This window comes from Eptatretus burgeri, chromosome 1 (assembly GCF_056783735.1).
Source record: "Eptatretus burgeri isolate ZD-2024b chromosome 1, Ebu_testis_v1, whole genome shotgun sequence".
Taxonomy (NCBI): Eukaryota; Metazoa; Chordata; class Myxini; order Myxiniformes; family Myxinidae; genus Eptatretus; species Eptatretus burgeri.
In genome coordinates this window covers 65,773,714-65,799,386 of record NC_140961.1, presented here as the reverse complement: position 1 = coordinate 65,799,386, position 25,673 = coordinate 65,773,714, and the positions used below count along the sequence as shown (strand labels likewise).

The 25,673-nt window shown below is 43.2% G+C and overlaps 1 protein-coding gene across 2 annotated transcripts in view; it reads right to left on the bottom strand.

Moving 5' to 3' along the window:
• LOC147034631 (cell death-inducing p53-target protein 1-like) overlaps positions 1-25,673 on the bottom strand; it is a 72,029-nt gene that overhangs the window by 23,483 nt on the left and 22,873 nt on the right. For both annotated transcript variants that reach the window (XM_085886524.1, XM_085886533.1), the window contains exons 5-7: positions 22,788-22,907; positions 22,566-22,697; positions 5,105-5,351 (exon numbers count right to left, since the gene is read on the bottom strand). In XM_085886524.1, the coding sequence (XP_085742650.1) occupies positions 5,105-5,351; positions 22,566-22,697; positions 22,788-22,907 (499 nt within the window). The remainder of the gene's footprint in view (positions 1-5,104; positions 5,352-22,565; positions 22,698-22,787; positions 22,908-25,673) is intronic.

Here is a 25,673-nt window from a genome sequence, read left to right as displayed (position 1 = left end):
CAGATCGTGCGCACACAGTCCTGGACCAGTACCTTGTTTATCCCTCAAACAATGACGCTGGCTGGAAACTTGTCTTTGGGCATTGTTTTCCTCTTCAAGATGATATACGTGGGAAGGTTGCCACCGTCTGCAATGTAGGCGAGCATGACGGGTCCTTCTCGTGACCAGTAGTGTTGATCATCACATTGCGCGCAAGCTCATTTAAGGTGGGTGCTCCATTATTAGACTCCAGCTATTGTGAATTGTTCTTCTTTTGATGTGAGAACAGGTGTTCTTCTTCTTCTTTTGTGTTTAATGGTGTTTTCAGAGTGGCAAGGGTCTATATACTCCACACACCAAAACTCCGGGTGTCTCCGGACGTTTCTGAGCGTGGCTTTAATTTCTGCACACAGTTAATAAAACAATGCACAAAAACTTTTAACCTGAACCGATTTTCAAAATTTAAATGGTGGAATTGAGAATATTCTGACTGCTAAAAAAATACAAGAAGTGTTCATTTGGAATACAATTGAAATTCAGCATTGATTGTTTTTAAGACTGATATTTTTTTCTAGACCCATGTAATTAACCGCACTTTTACCTTTTTTGCTGATAAAAAAGTGTGGTTTATACACCAGAAAATACGGTAGAGGTACATTCAAAGTACACTGCCCCTGTGCCAAATAAATAAATAACAAATCCTCCAGTGCACAACGTTGCCAGGACACCTTCAGAACACAGCGATCCTGCCTTGCACCACATGGAGACGGAATTGGGAGGGACCAGCGCACCTCTGAGATGAATGTGTACAACTGCACTTCTGAGGTCAGGTCAGGTCACGTAAGGGAACATGCACCGGAGCAGCGCGTCACCGAGTCCACTTTCCACCGGTACTCCAAGGGCCTTTGTCTCGCCATCCCCAGGCAGATGTTGGGCCCATCCCCATCTCTTTGAGATGCTGATCAATCTGATCAACCACAAGGCACAAAGTCGGCCCAATGGCCTCCTCCACTCATGAGGCGCCCTTGCTGAGAGAATCTGGTGAGCAGGATCAGGATCAGGAAAACGAGCCACATGTCCATACAGTTGCAGCTGACACTCACGGACTATGCAGGTAACAAATCTCATTTGAGTCTCTCCCAGCAACCGCTCATTGGACTCAAAGTCCGACCAGCGATAGCCAAGGATTCTCCGAAGAGACCTGGCACCAAAGGAATCAAGTCGACATCTCAAATCCCTGGTCAGAGTCCAATTTTCACATCCATAGAGCTGAAGCATCAAGGACATGAAGACTCGGACGTTCATCCTCCTGCACAGGTAGCGACAGCACCACACCCCATGATCCAGTGAATGCATGAATCCATGACTCCCCAGACCCAACCCAGATGTCTATTGACCTCGGGCTCACAGGCAGCAGAGACATGAATATCATTGCCAAGGTAAGTGAATCTCTCCAAGACCTCAACATCCTCACCACAAACAAGTACAGACAAGAGAGCAGCATCCAAGATGTCAATGAAAGCCTGGATCTTAGTTTTGACCGAGGAAACCCATATACACAGTAGCTCCAACTCCCCATTCAGCACCTAGAGGGCACCCAAAAGGATATCCAGAGTCTTCGAAAATATGACCACATAATTTGCGAAATCAATGTCAGAGATCTTGACATTCCCATTCACAGCAGTTTCATCTCTCTAATATCCTCCCCAGAATCCAGTCCATACAAGCACTAAAAAGTGTTGGGGGTCATACACACCCCTGAAGAACTCCAGTAACAACTGGAAATCAGTCGGAGATGGTGTCACCACATCACACAGCATTCTCAGTTCCAGAGTAGAGTTCAGACATCAGATTGATCAGTTTTGGTGGCACCCCACGAAGACCAAGAATTCTCCAGAGGGCATCCAGAATCACTGAATCAAATGCTTTGCAAAGATCTGCATAGGCTGCAAGCAGCCCATGCCAAAACTCTCGTCTGTGTTCAGTGAGGACCCGAAGGGCAATGATCCGGTCAATAATTGACTTCTTTGGTGTAAAGCATGACTGCTCTTTGTGCTGGTGCTCAAGCAGATGGTGGCGAACCATATCAAGAATTATCCAAGCAAAGACCTTGCCTGGCACTGAGAACAACGTCACCTCTCAGTAGTTGTTGCAGTTCTGGCGATCATCCTTACAGAGCGAGAGAGTGAGAGAGCGAGAGAGAGACAACAAGGCCCCTCTTCCAGTCAGTTGGGATGACGCCTGTACAGAACTGCATGCAATGACATGAGTCCAACATTTCCACCAGCCTTGAGAAGTTCAGCATGGATGCCACAAATCCCAGGAGCTTCACCCCTTTTCAACTGGTTCACTTCAGTCTGTGTTTCCACAAACGAAGATGGATCTCAGTTGATCGAAGGGTCAGCAACAGGTATAGTAGCAGCCCTGACATCCAACTCAATAGCTTGTGGATCCGCCTGTTTCAGCCACTCAAGGTAATCGGCCCAGCGGACCTTTACTTCAGACTACTTTGTCAAGAGCCTACCACCCTCTGCTCAAACTGCAGTACATCGAGGGATGGACTTGGAGGAACGCAATGCATGAATTCCCATGTAAGCAGGGCGAGAATCCTTTGATCACAGGTGATGCTCTACCCACTCACAGATTCCTCACACATAGACCTCCTTGTCCACCCTCAGCACATATACAGTTTTTTTGCCTCAACTCCCTGAACAGCTCAGCTCTGCTAATAAGCCTGGCCCTGTGACTCTGGCCAATGATATCCATTGTCCTTTGAGACAAAATTCTTCTTTGCTCTATGGTAAGTTCCAAGACATCCACCAGCAACATCAAGGATGGTGGGCTTGAAGGCACTCAACAACTCTTCAGGATTCCCAAAGGCACCCAGATCCCCCAAATCCCCACTCAGCCTGTTCGCAAACTCCTCAGATACCCTCTCATCCTTGCCTACATCCAGCATCGGCAAGGATGGTTCCATTCTTCTGGATCTAAGCTGCAACTTCAGCATTGCTACAACAAGCCTGTGGTCGTTATTGAGGAACTGAGCACTCCGGTAGACACTGCAGTTCTGGATCATTCTCCAGCGACCATCAACGAGCACATGGTCAATCTCCTTTGTCACGCCACCAAGTTTGGAATCCCAAGTCTATCGATGAGCCTGTCGGTGCTGAAACCATGATTCAGCCACCCTAAGTCCATGACTTCTTGCAAAATCAAGGAACTTGGTGCTATTCTGGTTCACAGTTCCAGACCCATGAGGACCAACACACGTCTCATAACCATCCCCATCAATTCCAGTCGATGCATTGAAATCCCACAAGACGAGAAGAGTATCTCACCTGGGGCACTGAACAACCACAGACTTGAGCATGGCGTAGAATGCATCGTTCATGGTGAGATCACTCGTCTTAGTCGGAGCTTTTGCAGAAACTAGAGAAATGACACCCAATGAGTGATGAATCCATCGTCTCATAATACGCTCATTGACTTGTGTTACCTTATTTATCATTGGAGTCAGCTTCTTGGACACAGCTACAGCAACTCCTTGGGCATGGTAACCATCAGAGTGACCAGACCAATCGTACATGTAACCACCCTCCTTGATCTCTCCACTATCCAGTGTCCGAACTTCAGAGTGCTGCAATACTGATGTTCAAACGCTTGAGCTCAGATGATAAGATACAGTTGATCATCTTCTCTTCGAGATAGGACATTCCAGGCACCCACCCGGAGGGACCACTTCAGGTTAACCCATGGAGACTGCCGTCTGGTGGACGACACCTCAGCCACGACCCCGACACACACTACTGCAATCTAGCCCGGGAAGGCTACCCCGTGTTTTTCCTCCTGTCATCAAAGAGTGGGGCTCCCGGAGGCTTTGCCCCAATCTTGTCATCCTGTGAGCTGCCCTGCGAAGGGAAGCTGCACAGGAGTTACTCCCACGGAGTGGGTTTTCAGATTTTTTTTTAATGCTTTTGGAATGTTTTGCAGAATGAAAGGCTTTACAGTGGCCGGAATGCAAATCCTGCCACCAAACTCCCCCCAAAGAAGTAACCCAACTGCAGGAGGGCGTCCATGGACACAGTTGGGCACTAGAAATGGATGGCCGTTGGCTCACAAAGAGTTCCGCCGCCCTTTCACAGGCTGGTTTTAATCCTGCTGGGTGTCCATATCCACACACCCTCTTCACCAGGAAACCTGTTGGGGGAGGCGGTTCAGTCACCGACAACCCGACCATGGGACAGGTTAGAACAGGTTTACATGGTACCTGTAGCAGGTCACAGATCTAATCTGGCCTGACCTGACATCCTTCTGAGGTGAATGTGTACAAATGATACTTACTTGTCATGCAACACATGGAGACAGAATTGGGAGGGAGTGGTGTATAATGATTAATTAATTGCATAATTGAAATAATTAAATAATAATCGTAAAATAATTAATTTCTTAAACAATTGGCTAATCGCATCCCAAAACTACCACAGTTTCCTCCGAATCTAACTTTTTGAAAATTAATTTATTGAAAAATGAATAATTAATTCATTAATTAATAAATCAAAAATACCCTTTATAGCCAAATCAGTTGTTCACTGCCATGTCCAAATATCAGCTTCATAGCTCAAAAGGTGCTTGAGATAGTGCCAGGATGAGAAAGAAAATAAATAAGTTATTGATAAATCGATTATAATCAAGTAATTAATCAATTAATTCATCAAAAAATATAAAATGCAGGGGTTTTTTTTGCCAAAGCACATCTTCATTTTTGTCCCAAAATTTCAACTTCTGAGCTCAAAGGATGGCCGAGATATGACCCGGACAAACAAGAAAGAAAACAAACAAACAAACGGAGTAAAAACCGAGTACTCCCTTCCTTCGGTGCCCGGCGATGATGTCATGCATCGCCTGGACATGGAATTGGGAAGGGGTGGTGTACAAGAACACGTTCTCAATCCTAACTTACAAGTACGAGGGTGCTTTTGTGTATTGCAGTGATTGTTTAATGTTCAAATCAAATAGCAAGGAATTTTTTTCCCTTCCTTTCAATCATCCTTAATACACAAAGTATTTGAAATTATTGGTGCATGCAAGCCAGGAATAACAGATACAGACACAGAGAGACACATACCCAAAGATGCAGCAGAGCACACACATGACCACACTGAGTGTGCCAGGTATGTAGTTGACATGTGTGACAACTGGCCGTTGGCAGTGAGGGCAGACCAGTTCTATGGGCTCTGACATAGTCTGCACACTGCTTTGATGCTGTAGCACTGGCTGTGTGGTCCGCGGAGCAGGTGCACCGTGGCGAGGACTCTCGGGGTTAATTCCAGGGGGAAACGATGAATAAGGGCCAATATGGGGACTGTAATATCCTAAAGAGGGCAGAGGGAGCATCCATCAGGCACGAATGAAAATGTATACATGAGCGTGGATCAATACATTATACCACTTAGTTTTCTACATCTCTTTATTGATCCCACAGATATAATACTGCTGGACATTTTTCAACATATACATAATCACCGAGGGGAGATGCATTGTGATGCATGCAGTGTAGAAATATGTAGGTTTGGTGTATAGCCACACTCAAAAAGCCTTCTTGACATCCTCTTGGAAGCTACATAGGACACCCACCTGCATGATGCCTTTCGAAAATTGACCTGAACAATCGTGTGCATGGTACCATGGTTGAAGCCAATTTCAAATTGGCAATGTCATGTTATTCACGTGTCCACCCCTACAGATAGGTTCGTCCACATATAGGCAATGTTCTGTGCAGACATGGCCTCCCAGGAAGCAGATCATCACGCACATGTTGTTTGCCTGTGCAAAGCTTTTCTATCCACCTGTACAAGTTTCTTTGGTCTAGGCATAATGCCCCTTGCTTCAGACTCATTTTTCTGTAAATTTCAATGACACTCACACCTGCCCATAGAAAATAGATAACTGCATACTCATTGTTCCTCATGTGAAAATCTTTCTAACGGTGCCGCCATCTTGGTCACATGGTACAGAATTGCCAACCTGCAGCCACAGATTATCACCCAATGAGCACACAATGCAGGGGTGCCAACTTGCATTTCTGGTTGGAGATAGGCATGCATACAATCACGCGTGTGTCACTGGAATGAGAAGTGGAATCATTTATCGACTAACCCTCATATATTGAGCTCTATTTCCATGATTTGGCCATAATTTTCCATTGGCATGTAGAGGTAGTTCATACAAAATATGATAAATAAGTTCTGCCATTGTGCAAAGTGTTTGCAACACAATATGATTTCAAGTACAAAATTAATATACATCTTATTTTTGCAGGAATACAGATGGCCTCCAACACAACAAGGTTTTGGACGACTTATTTTTCAAACTCACTCCAATATTTTTGATTCAATTCCAGATCTATTTTACTATCTTGCACAAATGTATTGTTGTCAAACAATATGCTTGGCAAGTGGTATGCATCATGGCAGTGTAATCCACAGCAAATATGAATGTTTTCTTCCAGGAAGAAAATAAATTTGATTATCCCCATCACTTGCCATCATCCTCCAAAATTAAATTATACACAAGTGAAATCAAACAATTTCCTAAAATAAGATTTTCCTTCACATAACTGGGCAATTAAAAAATTATTAGAACATTTTGCAACAATAGTCCAAGAAGTAAGACAAACACAAAAACACTTCAAAACGAGATTGGCACTCGGTAGATCACATACTTCTGCAAGGCTGGACAGTTTATGTTTTGTATCCCACTCATAGGCCGGATATACTGACCTGAACCAAAATCTAATTGGCTTGTTCTTGTCATCTAACCAACTCATCCACCAAGTTTTGTCATAATCCATCCACAACTCTTTGAAAAATCAGGCTACGTTTCGTTTTTGGCCTCATCTCTCAATGGTGAAGAATCACTGAAGACATTAAAAAATTCTCGGATCCGGATTCGAATGCAGATCTTCAACAAAAGCGAATCAATTCTTCCTGGTCATAAACCTAACCTTTCCAGCAAATTTCGTCCGAATCCATCCACAACTTTTGAGATATCCTGCTCACAGACAGACAGACAGGGGTGAAAACATAACCTCTGTTCACATTCTTATATGTCCACATTCTTACATAACCACGCAGAGGAAAATATGCTTTATATATATTTATAACACACACACACACACACACACACACACACACACACACACACACACACACACACACACACACACACACACACACACACACACACACACACACACACACACACACACACACACACACACACCCTTTCACCCCTCCTACTTTCTTTACCCCTCCTAATTTCCCTCGTCCTTGATCCACTGATAAACCTCATTAATGAGCAAGGACATGGATACGCCCTAACATCCAATAAAAAGAAAATCCAAAGAGACAATAAAAATGACATCTACATGGACAGGATTTACATGGATAATTTTAAAGTGTTTGTCCCGAACAATGAAAAATTGGCAAAACAGCTGAAATTAGTGAAGCAGTGCTCCGATGACATTCAAATGGAATTTGGCTTAGCTAAGTGTGCCAAGTGCATATTCAGACAAAGTAGACCAACAAAAACAGACAACATAAAAATCTACCTTGATAAAACAATTAAAAAAGACATAAAATATCATCGCCCCCATTGTTTTTTGTAATTTTGCTGTATGGAGTTAAAGGGCTATCCCATATTTATGTACAACTAAAATATGCCGACACTCCACCAGTCAGCCATCTTTGATCAGACCACAAAATAAAGTGAGAGGCATGTGTATGCCATCATGTACGATGGTTTTGTCACGTTTGAACAAAAATGGACTGTGCATTTCTGAGAAATTGTTGGGGACACATTTAATTGACAAAATGGCTGCCAGACAGTCATCTTTGGATCCGATTTCAAACCAATATGACGTGCTTATGTAAGCCATCATTCGTTATCTGTGTGCCAAGTTTGAACAATATCGGTAAATGCTTGTCCGAGAAACGGTTGAGGACGTGTTCTACTTAAGGTTTATTTGCAACTAAAATGGCCAACAGTCGGCCATCTTGATCTGATGTCGAAAAATAAAAAAATGATGTGCATATGTATACCATCATGTGTTGGTTTTGTGCCAAGTACGAATAAAATCGGTCCATACATGTCCGAGATATGGTTATGGATGCACACACTCACACACGCATACAGGTACATGAAAATTGAAACCAAATCCATAGGCCCCCATTTCGGACCAAGTCCAATGGTGGATAATAATATAGGAATGAGACAACAAGCATCTTACGAATACCTCGGAGTAGAAGAGGGCCAACAAGTATGTCACAAACAAATATGCAAAACAATTGCCAAAGAATACCAACATCGAACGAGACTGATGCTGAAAACATACCTTTTCACGGGAAACAAAATCAAAGCCATGAACCTACTAGCAGTACAAGTAGTATTCCAGTAAAGCTACATTATAATAAACTGGCGACAACTGAAAATCGATAAACTAGATATCAAAACAAGAAAACTCCTCACGATCCTCAAAATCAATGATTCCCGAGAATGTACGTTCCAGGACGAAAAGTAGGTGGCGGCCTGATTGAACTCAACCAAGTGCACAGAGTGACAACTGCAGGATTTGCTGAGTGGGTGAAAAGTTTGACAGACTACAGAATCCAATTTGTATGCAAAGAAGAAGACAGCAAGCCAAAAAAAGCTATCCCTAACCCACCCCACAAATGTTTCCAAAGACAGGTGCAAATAGAACACGTCACACATGAAACCGAAATGGCAACAAATACAGCCCCAACAATTTTAAAACAGACAAATAAGAACACAAAACGAAATACCAACAGATATGCACCGACAACATGCAGAATGATAAAATAACAGGGACATAAGAAGAAAGAAAAGAAAAAGGATGGACAGATTGGGCATAGACAAAGACTGCTCATTGTAGGGGCTAAGAAGAGATCAGCTCAACTGGAATGGAGAACAAATTATAACTATAGAGTTCATGAATTATGATACCCTCGGAAGTGGGCATGGCATGTGAGAGGAGGCAGTCTCGGCGTGAAAAAGAGGCCGTCGATATGGCGATGTCCGATGTCGATCGATGCTGTGTTCTAGGGTGATCAATAGAGCCTCGATATCTTAAAGCATCTTATCTCCTAAACAGTCTTGTTGGAGTATATACTTCAATGCAGTGTTCAAGTCAGGTCAGGTCAGGTATGGGGGCATCTGCCAGAACAGCGCGTCGCTACGTCCACTTTCTGCCGGTACTGCAGGGGCCTCCCTCTGGCCATCCCCCAGGCAGATGCCAGGCCCATCCCCATCTCCTTGAGATGATGGTCAACCTGCTGCAACCACGAGGCCCACTGGCCTCCTCCACTCACGAGACTCCCCCGCTGAGAGAATCTGGTGAGCAGGATCAGCGTCAGGAAAACGAGCCACATGTCCATACAGCCGCAACTGACGCTCACGGACTATGCAGGTAACAAATCTCATCCGAGTCTCTCTCAGCAACCGCTCATTGGACACAAAATCCGACCAGCGATAGCCAAGGATTCTCCGAAGAGACCCAGTACCAAAGGAATTAAGTCTCCGTCTCAGATCCTTGGTCAGAGTCCAAGTCTCACATCCATAGAGCAAGACTGGAAGTACCAAGGACCTGAAGACTCGGACTTTCGTCCTCCCGCACAGGTACCGGCAGCGCCACACCCCATGATCCAGTGAATCCATGACTCCCCAGGCCCGACCCAGACGTCTATTGACCTCTGATTCACAGCCAGAAGAGACATGAATACCACTACCAAGGTAAGTGAATCTCTCCATGACCTCAACATCCTCACCACAAACAGACACAGACAGCACAGCAGCATCCAAGATGTCACCGAAAGCCTGGATCTTAGTTTTGACCCAAGAAACCCGTAATCCCAACGGCTCCGACTCCTCATTCAGCACCTCGAGGGCCCCCAAGAGGATGTCTAAAGTCTCCGCAAAGATGACTGCATCATCTGCAAAATCAAGGTCCGAGATCTTGACATTCCCAAACGATGCACCGCAGCTTGATCTCTCTGACATCCTCCTAAAATCCAGTCCATACAAGTACTGAATAGTGTGCGGGCTAGTACACACCCCTGATGAACTCCAGTAACAACTGAAAATAACTCAGAGATGGTACCACCAAACTTCACAGCACTCTCAGTACCAGATATTGTTTAAAGTCCTATATATATATATATATATATATATATATATATATATATATATATATATATATATATATATATATATATATATATATATATATATATATATATATATATATATATATATATATATATATATATGCCATTCAGCCTAGTTCAAGTATATATTCCAATTTAAAATAAAACAAGTAAAAAAGACAAAAAAAATGTCATAGCCCAAAATGTTTCAGTAATTTTGCTGTCTGGAGTTGTGCACCAACCCGGCCGAGGCTGGATGTTGGCAAGCTCAAAGATGAAAGGGTAGATGAGGAGTTTGCGAACAAGCAGAATGGGGATTTCGGGGATCTGCGTGCTTTGGGGAATTCTGAAGAGTTGTGGAGTGCCTTCAAGACCACCATCCTTGATGTTGCCGGTGGACATCTTGGAACTCACCGTTGGGCAAAGAAGAATTTTGACTTTGAAGGGACACTGGATACTATTGACCAGCGCCACAAGGCCAGGCTTAACGGCAGAGCTGAGCTGTCCAGGGAGAAGAGGTGTAAAACTGTACGTGCTCTGAGGGTGGACAAGGACGCCGATTTGCAAGGAATCTGTGAGAGGGTAGAGCATCACCTGTGGTGAAGTGATTCTCGTCCTGCTTACAGGGGAATTCACGCATTGCGTTCCTCCAAGTCCATCCCTTGGTATACTGCAGTGAAATCAGAGAGCGGTGAGCTATTGACAGAGGAGTCCAAAGTGAAGGCCCGCTGAGCTGGTTACTCTGAGCGACTGTACCCGACTGATCCACCAGCTGTGGAGTTGGATGTCAGGGCTGCCATTATCCCTATTGCTGACCCTCCAATCAACTGTGATCCACCTTAGTTTGTGGAAACATAAGCTGTGGTGAACTGGTTGAAATGGGGTAAAGCTCCTGGGATTTGTGGCATCCATGCTGAACTTCTCAAGGCTGGTGGAAATGCTGTAATCGTGTCATTGCATGCAGTTCTGTGCTCTGCCTGGAACACAGGCATCATCCCAACTGACTGGAAAAGGGGCCTTGTTGCCCCTCCCTGGAAATGGAAAGGTGATCGCCAGGACTGCAACCCCAACCGAGGGATGACGCTGCTCCCAGTGCTGGGCAAGGTCTTTACTCAGATATTCTTGAAAGGGTTCACCACCATCTGCTTGAGCACCAGTGCCCAGAGCAGTCAGGCTTTACACCAAAGAGGTCAATGATTGACCGTATCCTCGCCCTTCGGGTCCTCACCGAACGCAGACGAGATTTTCGGCAAGGGCTGCTTGCAGCATATGTTGATCTCTGCAAATCATTTGATTCAGTGAATCGGGATGTCCTCATTCCTCAAGAGGATTCTTGGTCTTCATAGGGTGCCACCAAAAACTGAACAATCTGATGATTGAACTATACTCTCGTACTGAGAGTGCTGTGGAATGTGGTGACACCATCTCAGACTTATTTCCAGTTGTTACTGGAGATCGTCAGGGGTGTGTACTGGCCCCCCACTTTGCAGCACTTGAATGGACTGAATTATGGAGAGGATGTCGGAGAGATGAAGCTGCGGTACATACTTTGGGAATGTCAAGATCTCTGACCTTGATTTTGCAGATGCGGAGACTCTGGATATCCTTTAGGGGGCCATCGAGGTGCTGAATGAGGAGTCTGAGCCATTAGCATTATGAGTTTCCTGGGTCAAAACTAAGATTCAGGCTTTCATGAACATCTTGGATGCTGCTATCTTGTCTGTACCTGTTTGTGGTGAGAATGTTGAGGTCCCGGAGAGATTCACTTACCTTGGCAGTGATATTCAAGTCTCCGCTGGCTGTCAGCCAGATGTCGAGAGATATCTGGGTTGTGCCTGGGGAGTCATGGATTCACTGGATCATGGGGTGTGGCACTGTCGGTACCTGTGCGGGAGGACGGAAGTCTTGAGTATTCAGGTCCTTGGTGCTTCCAGTCTTGCTGTATGGATGTGAAACTTGGGCTCTGAACAGAGATCTGAGAAGGAGACTTCATTCCTTTGGTACAAGGTCTCTTCAGAGAATCCTTGGCTATCGCTGGTCAGGCTGTGTCTCCAATGAGTGGTTGCTGAGCAAGAGACTCAAATGATATTTGTCACCTGCATAATCCATGAGCATCAGGTGCGGCTGTATGGACATGTTGCTCGTTTTCCTGATGCTGATCCTGCTCACCAGATTCTTTCATTGAGGGAGACTCGTGAGTGGAGGAAGCCAATAGGCCGACCACGTGCCTCATGGTTGCAGCAGGTTGGTGAGCATCTGAAGGAGATGGGGATGGGCCAGGCATCTGCCTGGAGTATGGCCAGACAGAGGCCCCTGGAGTACCAACAGAAATTGGATGCAGCGACGTGCTGCTCTGGCACATGCTCCCATACCTGACCTAACCTGAGTTAACGGGCTATCCCATATTTATGTACAACTAAAATATGCCGACAGTCTACCAGTCAGCCATCTTTGATCAGACCCCAAAAGAAAGCGAGGGGCATGTGTATGCCATCATGCCCTATGGTTTTGCCGTGTTTGAACAAAATTGGACTGTGCATTTCTGAGAAATGGTTGGGGACACATTTCATTGACAAATGGCCACATGCAGTCAGCCATCTTGGATCTGATGGAAAAAAAAATGATGTGCGTATGTAAGCTATCATTCATTATCTGGGTGCCAAGTTTGAACAACATCGGTAAATGCTTGTCCAATAAATGGTTGAGAATGTGTTAGACAACAGGTTGTGTTTTTTTTCCACTAAAATGGCCTGCCAGTTGGTCATCTTGGATCTGATCTCTAAAAGAAAATGACGTGCATATGTATGTCATCATTCCTTATCTGTTAGCCAAGTTGCACACAGAGTAAAATATTATCTCAATCCTCTCTGCGCATGTGCGATCAGGACAAATTCAGAGCCAAAGTACGGTAAAACGGCAAACTTGTCTTCCTTATTCATGTTCCGATTAGTGTTCAAAATTTTGCATTCAATTGAAATAATAAGTTCCTCAATCATAAACCGATGACAGACGAGAGAAACATGAGCCAATTTTTGAACTTTTTGCTTCGCATTTGTGGGGTAATAAATGTTCAAGACCAAAAACACTATACCAATGGCTTTCACAAGATGGTGGGACTGAGTCAATCAGACAAGTGTAGGTTCTGCAAGGTAGAAACGGAAAGCATGAGTCACCTCCTTTTGGGATGTAAAAAAAAAAACCTCATGTCAGAACAACTGTCAAAATAGTACACACAAAAGCACAAAAAAATAAAAAAACCACTGGCACTTGTGCGAAAATTTCAATATCCCAGTTCCAGAAAACTCATGGAACCATGAACCAAAAGCAAAAATTGAAAACAAGGAAGTAATGCTCACATAACACCTGATGATCCCATCGAGCATGAACAGAGAAAACAAAGCATTGTGACCAGATATAATACTTAAGAACAAAAAAATAAAAGAAGGCATTGCTAATTGAGGTGACCGTACCAACAATTTGGCCTAAACAATACAAAAACCAAGAAAATAACCAAACACCAGAATCTCAAAAATGAAGTCAAAAGATCTTGGAAGCTCAAGATATCTGAAATTGTACCAGTGATGATTAGAGCAACAGGAATGACAAAGAAGAACCTTACAGAAATCTTAAAAAAAAACATCCCTGGAAATATTACGGTACTACAAACGAACTCCAGTTGGAAGCTGTCTGGGGTTCAGTGACAATCTTGAAAAGAGCCCTCGGAACAAAACTTTAAGAACAAAACTTCACACCATGGTCCATGAATTGTGATACCTTACCAAAATGGAGGTGGATACTTCAAGACCTGGGAGGACTCTGTTCCATCTTCTGACACCCGCATATGGAGATGACACACACTCCACTCAACTCCACTCCACAGGAGGGCAGAGGACACTGAGATGCCATGATATTTGGACTAAATTGCTGCTAGTGCCGAGTTTCATGTTGAGGGCAATCCACCAATAGTATGCTTCCCCCTGCTTCAAACCCACATCTGAGGAGGTGGGGTTTGAAGCAGGGAGAGGTCTAGTTAAAATTGGTTGGAGGGTGGGGGATTCACCAAACACTGAAACAGGTGGTGAGTGCATGCCTGGTGACATTGTCAGCAGCAAAGTATAGAGGGCACCACAAATAAGTGCTGCAGGTAGAGGCAGAGATGGTTCAATGGAAGTTGAGAGAGCAGATGGAGATAAGGAAGGAGGTGAAGAATGATAGAAAAGGTTCGTGGAGTGAGGTAGGGGCTTTGGGACCTCATTTGCATGATAAGTGTGCTGTGAAAAGTGTTGGGAGAACAACTGGGCATATATGTAGGGAAGAGTGGGCCAGTGCATTGACATCAAAAGTGAGGTGATATGGAATTGAGAGTTCACCAATCTGTCTGCGTAGGTTGCAAAGCAAACCATGTCAACTCCACTTCATCCACAGCAGAAATATGGGAAGGAGCTGCACCAGCCTAAAGTGAGGAGCCATACTCGTCACTGATAATTCCAACGAGTTATTGGATATTGTAACGAGTTACACACAGCTCAGAATGAATTTGGCTGTGTATAATGGTGATGGGCAGTGTAAGAAGACAGTTTGGAAACCTGGGCAATCGTCAGTGTGAATGATCAGTTTGCAGATGTTGTTTGCAGGTTATGGCTGATAGTGAGGCCCTGGAGCTTCAGGAGAAATAAATCAGACAACCATTGAATGAGAGTACAATGAATACCAAAGGCTGACGGCTTGAAAAGCTTGGCCACATTTCAGGGAGTATCAAAGGCATTCAGGAAATCCAGAGTCATGAAGTTAACCTTTTGCTTTTGATTTAATACATCAATTCATTGTCGACTTAAAAGAAGCAACATGTCAAGTGTGGTATAGCTGGGGTGGAAATCAAACTGAAGATTAGAGATCAGAGATTTGGATAAGAGAGAGTACACTCGAGGTCTGTAGCAATGATAACTTCCATCACTTTGTTCATGGTGACGAGAAGGCTGACTGGTATATGTAGTTGAGAGGACCAGTCTTGGCACCTTTGTTATGGAAGAGAGCAATGTTTGCCACTTTCCTAATGAAGGCAGGTGACCCTCTGAGAAATTTTGAGAAATGATCAGAGAAACAGTAGATTGGGGAAGATAAGGCCAAAGCAAAGGGTTTGAAAATTACTGCATTAATAGCATGCATTCAGTTGCAGAAGAGAAATCAAGATTGGTGCATAGAATCCCACTAATGGTGATTATATGCACCATTAGTGGGAGAGAAGTCCACATGCTGTGGGTGGCATTCTGTGAGGCAGGGGGAGGGAGGAAGTGAGAACCTTGGCATTTTATGTAAAGATAGCATTCAGACATTCAGAAAACAAGGGATAGAAAAGGAATATTAACTAGGGACAAATTTGACTCGGTGCCCCAAAGCCTTAGAGCATAGACTCCCAAATTTCTTTGTCCACCACCCAAAATTTGAAATCACATTCACCTCGTGGTACCTGGTGCCGACCATAACAATTGTTGGAGAAAAAGCTTTTGACGTGAACCCCTACCCCCTCTCTCAAAAACTGGGATTTGTGAGAAGTTGGCAAACTGCCAATGTCTGAATACGGTATATCGCTGTAAGATGAAGCCGAACGTCGTCATCCATGACCCAAAAGAAGGCCCTCGTGAACCAAGTTCGGGTGGCGCTCCTGGATTTTGGAACCTCTGCCTTAGAGGAAGGTGAGAAGCTTGAGGAAATTGTTCTCAAAGACACGGTGGCAGTTCGTGAACTTTGTTACACTTGCACCAATTACCAATATATCATAAGATGGAAAATTGTGAAAATATGATGTTCATTTCCATGAGATGAACATATGTTCAGAGGATTCATTCGTTTAGAATAGGAGAATTTTCTCCAGAAGTGTGTGGATGGTCACATGCCCGGAGGTGCAAACAGTTGCGGCATGTTGCAGCCAAGCATAGCATGCTCCCTAATTGGACATCACAGCCTCAGACAAGGGGACTGTTAAATTCAATCCGAGATCACCGAACAAATTGTGGAGGTCTTTTTTTAAAATAATAATGCCTAAAACAATGGGAACATAGAGCAAAACCGAGCAAATGTAAACGATGATGATTAATTGAAAGACAATTATACAAAGTGGAGGGGAATGAGAGAAGAACAAACAGCATGACGAACAGTTACAGTACAATTCTCCTGTCCAGAACAACAAACTTGAATCATGGTCATTGTCATTAGTTTTGGGGTTGGCGGCTCATAAACCAAGTAGGATTGACGTATAACTTTTTCATGAGCCGGCTGGCCAGACCTGAGGTTAAACTGAAACTCTCACTTGAATCAGACAACGGAATCAAGCCCACACCAGGAAGGGAAATGCAACAAGGCTTTACCCACTCCACAACCAAGCTGCTTAACACTGCTTAACTATTCAAAAAGAAACCGAAGGCCAGTTGGGTTCCTCGTTGGGGTAAATGAATTATGTTACAGTACAGACTCATTACAACTACCCCAGATCCCCCTAAAAAAAGTAAAATAAAAAGTGTGTGTAATAAATGGATGGCCCCTCATTGCCATGAAGATGAATTCAACAAAACTTTATAGATAAGATAACATCAAATGTAGAACCAAATGTACACAACAGGTCACTCTGAACTTTATCAAACAACTTAACCCACATGTGCTGTGTGCTGGGAACATGGGAGAGACCGTTAACCACAAAATTATCAACAAGTTATAAATGTGGTTTGTCAAGTTGCAGCAAAAGATGAAGTACACTTTAGTGAGCCACATCATGGGCACAGTGAACACGCACTGACTGAGATCCTCACCACATTGGATGCAGTGCACACACCACAACAGCAACATCCACCTGGTACCAAATGTACAGTGGGGGAAAAAAAAACATTAGCACACCACCATTAGGTTTTTGAAAGTGCCAAGAAGACATGTATCCTCCCAAAATTTTGTTTATGTATCCATCTTGTCCATCCCTTGTGTTCTCCCCTAACCCTCATCCCTTGGTTGTCCGTTTTCATCTCCCTTTCCCCTGTGCCATACGATTGCCATTTCCCCTTTCTCCTGCTGTTCCCTTTGTTATGTTGTTTTCCAGTCCGTTCTGTGTCCTCGCTCTTCCACGAACCTAGGCCGTGTGTGTGTGTGTGTGTGTGTGTGTGTGTGTGTGTGTGTGTGTGTGTGTGTGTGTGTGTGTGTGTGTGTGTGTGTGTGTGTGTGTGTGTATATATATATATATATATATATATATATATATATATATATATATATATATATATATATATATATATATATATATATATATATATATATATATATATATATATATATATATATATATATATATATATATATATATATATAATCAAAAAAACTATTTGTATATTTTTTGTGTACAAGGTCAAGGCTCATGGAAGAGTGCAACACTGAATGGAACAGAACAAAAGCAACGGTAAAAGAGGGGGGAAACACCAACAGCAGATTTGAAGGATAAAATAAATGGAGAATTGGACAAATAAGAGAAGTGGGGGAGGAAACGATGAATGAGGTGGACAATATGGATGGAGAAGGAAACTCTCAGGAAGAAAAAAAATGGAAATTTGGGAGGAGGTAGGCGAGGGGATAGAGGCATTAATGGGGGTAAAAAGATTATGATTTTGGATGGGGAATGAACTGAGATGGTTGTGAGCAGGTGTCATGAAGACCAGGAAGGAAGATTGAGATTAAAGAGAATGTGGAAGTTGATTCCATTGGTGGGAATAAAGAGGAATGAATGAGTGGAGTTGAGCAGAGATTCTGGATTTTGGGAGCTCCACCAGAAGGGAGTTGATGTGGACTGCTTGTACCCAGCAGAAACCAGAGTGGGACAAAGCACCGAAAGAGCAGAGGAGATGAGTGCAACACCAGAAAGGAGGTGTTAGAAGACAGGGAGACCACTGAAATGGGAAAGTGATAGACCCATAGACTCAGCTTCAACACGGTAGATTCCATTGACTTTGAGGTTAGGTTTCCACAGCGTCAGGATGAGCAAGGTGTGAGACAGAGCAAACAGCCCAGAGGGGAGAGCATTACTCCTCAAGCTGCAAATGAGGGCCTTGTAGGTGTTTACAAGTCCAGGTGTGCCACGGAGGGTCTTTCTACAATGGAGGATGCCCAGTCGGTGGCTGGCTTTGGAGGCCAACTCTGAAATGCGGTTTTCCCAAGAAAAATCATGGCTGAGAGTGACACCCAGGAGTTTGAGTGACTGAACTTCCTCAAGACTAAAGAGGATTGTTGCCCTTGTCAGAGGAGAGGGTATTGCATTGGGATCTGTTTGTCTGTTACTTGGTGAAGAAAAATAATTTCTCCAAGTATGTTGGTCTGTCACACGATTTTTGGCTGCAGTTTTCAAGCAATCGTTCTGAAATATTTTTTGTGTGTAGGTGACCTGCCAAGGACAGCAACACTTGATTTTGGTTAAGATACGAATCCGGATCCGGATCTGAGAATTTTAAAATTGATTATTCACCATTGAGAGAGTGCAAATCGGAGAGGCCAAAAACGATATTTATCACAATATCTCAAAAGGTTATGGATGGATTCTGATAAAACTTTGTGACATGTTGGGAGTGCGACACAAACTAATCAATTCAATTTTGGTGAAGATCTGAATCCAGATACGGATACGAGAGTTATTTAATTTTTTAAGTGATTCTTCACTATTGAGAGATCAGGCTAAAAACGATATTGCATGACATCTCAAAAAGTTGTGGACGGATTCAGATGAAACTTGGTGGACATGTTGGGTGTGTAACAAGGACTAACTGATTCAATTTTGCTGAAGATCCGAATCCAGATTCGGATTTGAGAATTTTCCATGTGATTCTTTAACATTTAGAGATGGGGCCGAAAACTATGTGTGGCATAATAATATCTCAAAAAGTTGTGGACGAGTTATGACAAAACCAGGTTGATGAGTTAGTTAGTTAGGTGACAATAACATGCCAATTCGACTTTGGTTACGGTCCAGATTCAGGTTCGAACCTCTCGGTCGGAGACAAAATGTAAACCTTTCAGCCTGGCGGAGGTATGCACTCCACCACATGCCGTCCCATTTCACCAAGTGTCACTCCATGAGAGTGATTCTCCATTTGTTTGTTTGTCTATCTCTTTGTTTTTCCGTCAGTACTTTCGTGTTTTTTCTCTGCAACTGCTTGTCGGATTGACACAACATTTTCACCATAGGTGCGACTACTCATGTAGATTGTTTTATTGAAAATTATGACATCATACGTCACGTGGTGTGGCAGCCATGTTGGAAAAAAGGAAAAACTTTGGATGTTGATATCTGAAACTGCACCAAGGAAAAAAATGAACTTGGCAAATGGCAAGTACTCAACATGGGGAATAAGTAAGATTTGTTTATGATGTCATCGGTGCCTTCATTGCAACATCATAATTGCATATGTATAACGCTACATCCGATCAGTATGAACATTTTTGTGGGACATCGATGGATGAATTGGTCCACAGAAAAAAAAAATTGATGTTTTTTTTTTTTTTAAACCTTCAAAAATCTTCTCTGAAACTGCTGAACAGATCGAGGCAAAACTTTACAGGTATGACTGCCTATCCACGAGGAACACAACGTTCACACCTATGATGTCAGAGGTCACATGGTTTGGCAGCCATATTGGATTTACCCAAAAACCTCTAAAAAATCTTCTTCTCAAGAATGGCTGAACAGATTGAGGGGAAACTTCACACATATTCCCCAAGCTTTGGGGATACCTGGGGCATTCACGAATAATTGATAGGTCACATGGTCTGGCAGCCATATTGGATCAAGTGAAAAAAATCTTTTAAAAAACAATTTCTCTTCAACCGTTTCATCGATCGACATGAAACTTCACAATTATTATCGAGTATTGAGGGGGCATATACAGTATATGTTTCACATCTCAACCTGATCAGATGCATGTCTGGCAGACAGAATTTTTTTTTTGATATGGGTTATTATTTATTATTTTTATTGTTTTTTAAAATAAGGCTCACTTGGCTGTGTCTAGATGGGTTTGAGGGGAGATGAGTAGCAGCTGAAACCAGAATCCTATACAGGTTCCTTCTGATGACTTCATCCTTGTTTTTTGCTTGTTCAGGTTCCTTCTGATTACTCCAATGCAGAACTGTACCTATTTGGTCTTCGATTTGATTTGAATTGAATTTATTTTAATCCCGTTCGAAATTCAATTGAATAACAATAAACGTCATGGGTCAGGGTCAAGTGTCTGATCAAAGCGGGGTTGCATCAAAGCGGGACGTCTTGGTACCCCGTCATCACTGCTGGCAGTTATAAAGTGACAGTTCTAGTTATGCATTTTATTAATTATGTAACCCACCAGTACACAAAATACACTCCACGAAACTACACAAACACCACAAAAAACAAGTTCTGGCGATGGTATGCAATCGACGATTTCTCTTTTTCTTGTTAAGAAAGTCGATAGGATGGTTTGTCAGACAGTCCTTTTGGAGAGAGAGTGAGAGTGTAGATTTGTCAGGATTGAAAGACATATTCCAAGTGTTTGACCAGCTGGTGATTTTGTCAAGGTCTGAAAAGAGGGAAGAGGCTGCAGCCTACAAATCTGAAGGATGGAGGATGTCACGGCAGAGGGTGCAGTCATCAGCAAACAAATAAAGAGGATTTCCATTGTTCTACAGTGTTCAAGTATACAATTCAAATGAAATAAAATAAAGGGTGTAGAAAAAAAAAAACATTATTGTCAGTTTTATTCCATTGATGCACCATTTTTTACATCACGTTATTACCTCGGCCACCGAAGGTGAAGGAGGTTATGTTTTCACCCCTCTCCGCTTGTTTGTTTGTTTGTCTGTGTGCAGGATATCTCAAAAACTTGTAGATGGATACGGACGAAATTTGATGGACAGGTTGGGTGTGTGACAAGGACGAACTGATTAGATTTTGGTGAAGATCCAGATCTGGATCCGACTACTAGAATTTTCAAAGTGTTTCTTCACCATTGAGAGATCGGGTCAAAATGATAAAGAGCATGATATCTCAAAAATGTATTGGGCCTGATATGTTCTCGTGGATCAGGCATTAAATGGCGGAGATATGCGCTCTACCGAGTTCCCTTATACTTTAACACGTTAAATTCGTTATTTGTGGCTGTTGTGCGTGTCCTTTGTGACTTCCCTAAAACAGTAAGTTTCATGTTTGGAAATATTTTCAATTTTGTTTGAATGCCAGAAAAATTAAAACAATTACCTTCAGCCTCTCTGCACATGTGTGATGGGGATGAGAGTCTGTACAATTTGCCAAACTCAGAGCCAAAGTACCACTAAACTGCAAGTTTGTGTTCCAATTCATGTTCTCTTCAGTGTTCAAAATATAAAATTAAATTGATATCAAGTTGGTCCTCGATCAGTTTTTCCACGGCTGTCAACATTGCTGAACACAGATTCACGATTGTGGGGTAAAAATTATTTAACAGAAGATCATCAGTGCACCTTCACCCTAAACTGACCCTACTCTAACCAAGCTAGCCGACAGCAGCAATATAATTATGTGTCGAGAAATTAATCATGAATTTCTCTCTCCTGTCTCAGCGTCATTTCCACTAGGCGATTTGTTTATCAACAGTGAAACATCAGCAATGTCAAATACAGAAGTAGCAAAATAAAACCCAGTTTCAGTGTTTACACTTCTTGATAGCAAAAATGCAAAGAATTGTGTGGTTTGAGAATCAGTAGGAAATGAACCTTTTGGTTTTTTTTTGGTAAGCAGTCTAAGAGGAAGGCGAGTTTGCTGGAATTATTTGCTCCGAGAATAAAGCCAGCGTTCGGAGTATGCGGCATGGCTGCGGGGAACGATAAAACAGGCAAACCTTGTCTATCGATAAGGCTTAGATGAAGCAACAAATCAGAATATGTTCTCAGTAGGTCAGTAAACGGGCCATCAATTTATTACACATGCATGTAAGGTGGGGACATATGAATTAAGAAAATAAATAGTGGGAGGGAAGGAAGGAGAGATAAAATGAAGCTGAGTGAGGAAAAAGTGGAAAGTGAAGACAACAGAGGTTTGGAAAAGTGATGAATTTGGGAAGGAGGCATATGCAAGGGAGGGGAAGGTAAAGATTTTGCCATGTTATGCTCAAGTAATTGAAACAGAGGGTCTCCAAAGACAAACAGAGGGTCCAAGAGGAAGGAATACACCTTCCTCAAATTTTACAGGTAGATCTAGTAAAGTGTTAAGGCTACAATACTAAATATATTATTAAATAATCACAAGTAAGTAGTATACAAATGGTTTGCGTGTTAAAAAAGGGGGAACCCCCCCCCAAAAAAAACCCCCCACTGTAACATAGTAGGACCAACCAGGATGAGGGGATGCAGGCTCTATATCAGGAAATCCTGGTGCAGGCATGAAGCCGGGGGGAGGTGGCATTCCAGAGCCTCCATATGCATGTGGTGGTATGTAGCTCATGGGCTGCACGTGCACAGTTCCTCCTACCAATGATGAATGACAGATATCACACACTGGCACACGCATGATATTCAGCAGGCAAATGTGCACATCCAGCAGAGAGCATAACATACCTTGCCCTGGTGGTTTGCTGTCGTACTGCTGGGCATGTGATGGTGGCATTGCTGAGTAAGGTGGTGGAGACTCGTATGACATTTTGATGCAATGGCTTGTGCTTTCCTTTGGAATTATAGCTGTGGGTATTATTGGGGAAAAAAAAAAACGAGCATGAAAAGATGAGTGCAGTATCCATTTCTGCCCATATAGTTTATGCCGTGTAAAATTAAACAAAAAGGCCATTTTCCTCCAAATTTGGGATTTCAATAACTGAAAACTCAAATAACAGCTCCACATTCACCGCTCGATAAGCTCTCCACCTGCAATTCAAACAACAAAGTTACTTCCAGAACTGTTACAAGCTTCGAAGATTTTGAATTGTGCGATCGATTCGATATATTGATTTTATAAGGAGTATGTAAACAAATATATTTTACTTTGTCGACTTTGCTTCATGCATTTGCTGTATGTGATTATATCATTCTTTTTTTCTTGTCTGCATTTTCTTTTGTGGGAATCTTTAGGTGAAGAAACTAAAAGATATGTAAATGTAAACCATGAAGAATTACAGCCACTGTAGAAGCATTTGGACTGAACGTCCTTGGCCAGGTATTAAATGAAACTAATCCCCCAGATATCAGCCATGATTTGAAGCTGTGGATAAATAGCTCAGTTGTAAGTTTGGGGGTAAGATTCAGTAAGGGGTGTCTCCACCTTCATTCCTTTCCACCGATTCACCAGCAGCAATGACCAGTCTGAGACAATTTGGAATAAACAATTTATCTCCCATCGTAGAGTACAGATATAGTGTATACCTTCGACCCCATATTTATATAATGGTAGAGATACCTGTATGTTTTGGGGAAATGTGGCAAAATGTTTTGGAGCACGGTTGAGATTGAGCAAGGAGAAACCGCAAACTTGTGGCCCGGTGCTGATTTCTGAATTTCTTTAAAAAATGAAAAATAACTTTTAAAAAAGACAGAGTTTGTAAGTCATTGGAGAGATAAACAGCAGTGAAGAAGACAGAGCTATGGGGAGCAGCCACAGAGGGGTGCTTCTGGATGAGCAAATTGACCAGCCATAGCCGGACCCGGGTTCAATCACCAGGGGCCAGAGCTATGACCAAGGAATACCACGATGAATCCGAGCTATACTGGCCCCACGGGTAGCATTTTCACTGTCACAGTTAAAGAGGGCACAGCAGGGAAAGTGCCACATGTTTTGGGACATGAGCAGGATGGACACTTTTCATCAGAGAAACTGGAAGACCAGTCAGTCCCTTTCCATTACGTCAGTGCCGTGAAGGCATTGGTCAGAGAGCTTGTTTCCAATTGGAAGATAATTTTTAAAAAGATATCCAATGTCAAGGCTTGTTTCAGAGCTGACACACAGAATGTATCACAAGGATAGCAGGAGACAAAAGGGATGGGAGAGGGAAGCACAAAACAGTGGGGAATAGACACATGAGGAGATCTATGAAAAGGAGAGGGATAGGGCAGTGTACACAGGGTAAATAAGATGGACATTACAGGGACTTTCAGGAAGGAAAGCAGGGAATTTGAAGGAGGTGGGCTTGGGGCGGATTAACGGGGGTAGAAAAGATCGAGGATTTGGATGGGGGAAGATAAGAGATGGTGGTGAATAGCTGTTTTGAAGACTTGGAGAGAAGAGTGCGATTGAAGAGTGTGTGGGAGTTTGTTCCAAAGGTGGGAAAATAAAGGAATGAAGGAATGAAGGTGAGCAGTGACTCTTGATTTTGGTAGTTTAACCAGAAGGGGGTTGCTGGCGGACCTTGAGTGCCCTGCGGAACTATGGGTGGGACAGATAGCAGACAGAGCGGGGGTGGGGGGGGGGTGGCGAGGCCAGAGAGGAGACGGTAAAAGATAGAAAGATCACCACCGACCCGAGAGTGAGAAACCCATAGACTCAGCCTCATCACGGGAGTTACCAATGATCCGAAATGCCTTGGTTTCCACGGCATGAAGCCGAGAAAGGTGAGAGGCAGGAGCACCAGCCCAGAGGGGAGAGCAGTACTCCATCAGGCTGTGGATGAAAGCTTTGTTTGTGGTCAGGAGCTCAGGTGAAGGAAGGACTTTGCATGACAGAGGATGCCCAGTTGGCAACTGGCTTTGAAGTTCAGGCTTGGACATGTGGCTTTCAGGAAACATCATGGCAGATAGTGAGACCCAGAAGCTTGAATGAAAGGACTTCTTCAAAAGGATTGTTGAGAAAGTAGATGGGGGGAGTGGGGGTTTCCAGACGGTCTTTTTGGAGAGACAGAGGAGGGGGGGGGGTTGAAAGACATGTTCCACGTGTTGGACCACATTGTGATTTTATCCAGATCTGCAGAGAGTGAAGAGGCTGCTGCTGGCCGATCTGAGGGATGACAGATGATACAGCAGAAGGTGGAGCATCAGCAGAGAGATGAAGAATTATTGTTTAAACGGAGCTTCCAATGATAGGTTTAGTGTGCGTTTGGCAATCTGTGGCGGTTATCTTTTCTGTTCGTTTTGTGCGTGTGTAAAGATCTGAAGAAATAGTAAATAATTTTATGATCAACATTTTGACAATCCATTCTGGTTTATGGAATGGATGACAAACTTACAAGAATTGCAAAGATACTGTTAATATATGTGCAGTAAATAAATAAATCGGTATCTTTCAGGAAATATACTGTATCTGTACTTCATTAATTCTGTTCCCATCGTGCGTTGCCTTTTTGGCTGCTGGTTGCACCATCGGTTAGGGGCACGGCTATGCCGCTGATGCAGTGCCCCTGTTTCCAGGATATTGGTGCTCATTTCACCAACCTCGGAAGGACGACAGGCTGAGTCAACCAACGTGGCCCTGTTAATTCAGTGGCCAATGTGGCTCGAACTCAGGACCCTAGGATCCCAAGC